At 30.6% G+C, this 2610-nt stretch overlaps 1 protein-coding gene across 2 annotated transcripts in view; it reads right to left on the minus strand.

Moving 5' to 3' along the window:
- Window positions 1–2283, minus strand: part of LOC107644053 (uncharacterized protein At4g15970) — a 6135-nt gene extending 3852 nt beyond the window's left edge. Inside the window, exon 1 of one of the 2 annotated variants that reach the window (XM_016347836.2) lies at window positions 1780–2283. In XM_016347836.2, coding sequence (XP_016203322.1) covers window positions 1780–1974 — 195 coding nt within the window. In that variant the 5' untranslated portion in view covers window positions 1975–2283. The remainder of the gene's footprint in view (window positions 1–1779) is intronic. The other variant, XM_016347837.2, reaches the window with a different exon arrangement.

Consider the following 2610-nt stretch of genomic DNA (forward strand, 5'->3'; position numbering starts at 1 on the left):
CTACCTAGCTAGCTAGTGCTACATTCTATTAATAAGTACAAACCAAAAACTTAGAAGGGAAAAAAAAAAAAATCAACTATACGGAATTAGCCTCAATTTTAGTAAATAAAGATCTCATATAGGAATTTATTTTATTTGAAAACTCATTCATATAATAAGATTTTACAAGCTAACCCTGTTACATATATATTAATTAGGTTCACTATATAATAGGTTATATGCAAAAAAATTTGGATATATTTTGGTGTAACACGAACAAAATTAATAATAAAATATAGTCAACAGAGTATTAGGGTCTTTTGGCCCTAAAATAAATCACAACACAAAGTATCATTTTTTATTTTCAATAATTGAAGCTATGTGAATGATTTTTAATTAATAATTGATCCTAAAAGCATCAATTTAATAACATATGGCCCATATTAATAAATGTGATATTCAAAGATTTATAGACTGGGACAACCTAAATTTGAGATTTCGAAATGAAATTATCCTTTACTATAAATCTTATCTTGGTCTAAATTATTAATCCATTATAATAATATAAAAAATCCTTTGGTTACCATTTGCAACAGACAAAATTATGAGTCCTGCACTGAATTATTTATTATGAAAAAAATATTGTATTTGATCATTAAAATATCATTGCAAACATTTAGGACAGAAAATAAAGCACGAGAGGAATTCTTTTTATCTGGAAATATAAAAGGAGAAAAAATAATTGCATATAAGAGAAATTAAAATCTTAAATAATTGCAAAGCAAAGAAAAAAGGTGAAACATTTGTTTGCATCTGTAAATGGCATATCAGAAGCAAAATTCCCATTGGCATATCCCTAATTTTGGAAGATTCTTAGGATAGAGAAAGAGAAGGGACACAATTGACCAAAAAGCCAAAACCGAATCAAATTTGATTAAAAAGTTGAATCCCAAAAAAGCCCTTGGCCAATCAAAGAGAGAGGATTATATTTATCCATTCCCTAACACAAACAACAGTAACAAAATCAAATGATCTAAAATCAAGACCATGCCTATAACTCAACTAATCAATTTTCTGAACCCCTGTAGTCACCAATGCCACTAGTAGAAAGTTTTCAGTGCCATTATTCAAGTGGCACCAGGATGAGAAACTAGAGAAAGTGACATAGTGCACTATTTTCAAATGGTGGCCAAATTTTGTAAGATATGAACAATTTTTTGTCACTTCTGATTTGGACATGCAGGTTACCATATGGTAACATTTTTGACATAAAGTATCTAAAATAAGCCCCACATTGATACCTTTATTTATTCCAATATTTTCAGGTCCTTTTTTTTTTCTTCATCCGTTACAAATAAATGAACCTTCTCATGAGCTCATGGTTCTAAGGAACAAACTCAGAAAAATCTAAGGAAGAAACTATTTTATAGAAAACAGTAAAATTAATAATTTTCAAGAGAAAATTATGGATTGGAAGAGTTAAGTCCACTCATTATACCAACTTCTCCCACAATAACCTAACTCCGTACAAATAAATAAAATAAAAATTTAAAGATGATTGAAATTTTGAAATATCAAAATTGACTCAAATCCAAAAAGGATCTTTCACAAACCAATCGGAAGCCAGACATAAACTTTCGTTTTTTAAGAAAAAAAATCAATACCCAGAACAAATTTTTGAATGATCATAATGAAAAAACAGAAAAAGGGCATAAAAAACAGAATTTCGATTCCAAAACAGAGTCCAAGACAGAGAAAAACAAGTAGAAAGGGAGAGATAATGATAGAAATTAAACTCACCATTGTTGAGTCACGAGTAGTGATGTAACGTGAGAAAACAGGGATTGCAAAGGGAGAAGAAGAGTTATACATGAGGATCCACACCACAACAAAAGCAAGAACCACCATAGTCATTTGCATCACCCTCCTCACCAAGAGGTGGTTGCCACCGCCTCCCGCCGCTGCGTCTCCGCCCGAGTAACCAGAATCCTTCATTCTTTGACTTGATGAACAAAAACTAAAAAACAAACCTTTGGATTGGTGTTATGAACAAAGCTGTGTTTATATATATAATCCTATCTATGCTTCTTTGTTTTCTTCACCAAACACCAACGTGTTTCTTTCTTTGTCTTTGTATATGATGGAATATGAAATATTTACAAAAGGTTTATAGGGTTTTGGCTTTTCTTCCCCCTAATTAAGTGTTTAGGACAATCTACCTATTATGGAAGAAGAATAAAAATAACAAGGTATGTTATATTATTATTATTATTATAAGAAAGAAATAATTACATTGGAAACTAATGGGTTTTAAATTAGCTTGACAAGTCATAAATACTAACTGAAATTCATGTAGGTGTTAATGATATTGACATTGGAGACATGAGGTATGTGGGGAAGGCTACAAGTTGCAACTTGCAAATAAAAGATAACTATTCTATCAATTAGTTGTTTTGGATTTGGTTTAATTATTTTTCCTGGTTTCTAGTTTGACTAAAAAAATATTTAATGAGGGAAGTGGAAGGTTGCCTATTTTCTATACTAAAGCAAAATGGTGGAGTAAATCTCCTTAGTGTTCTTCGAGATTGATGTGGCACCAAAATCGTCTATGAGATTTCAATTGCCCCAATT

Source organism: Arachis ipaensis, chromosome B05, assembly GCF_000816755.2.
Source record: "Arachis ipaensis cultivar K30076 chromosome B05, Araip1.1, whole genome shotgun sequence".
Lineage (NCBI taxonomy): Eukaryota > Viridiplantae > Streptophyta > Magnoliopsida > Fabales > Fabaceae > Arachis > Arachis ipaensis.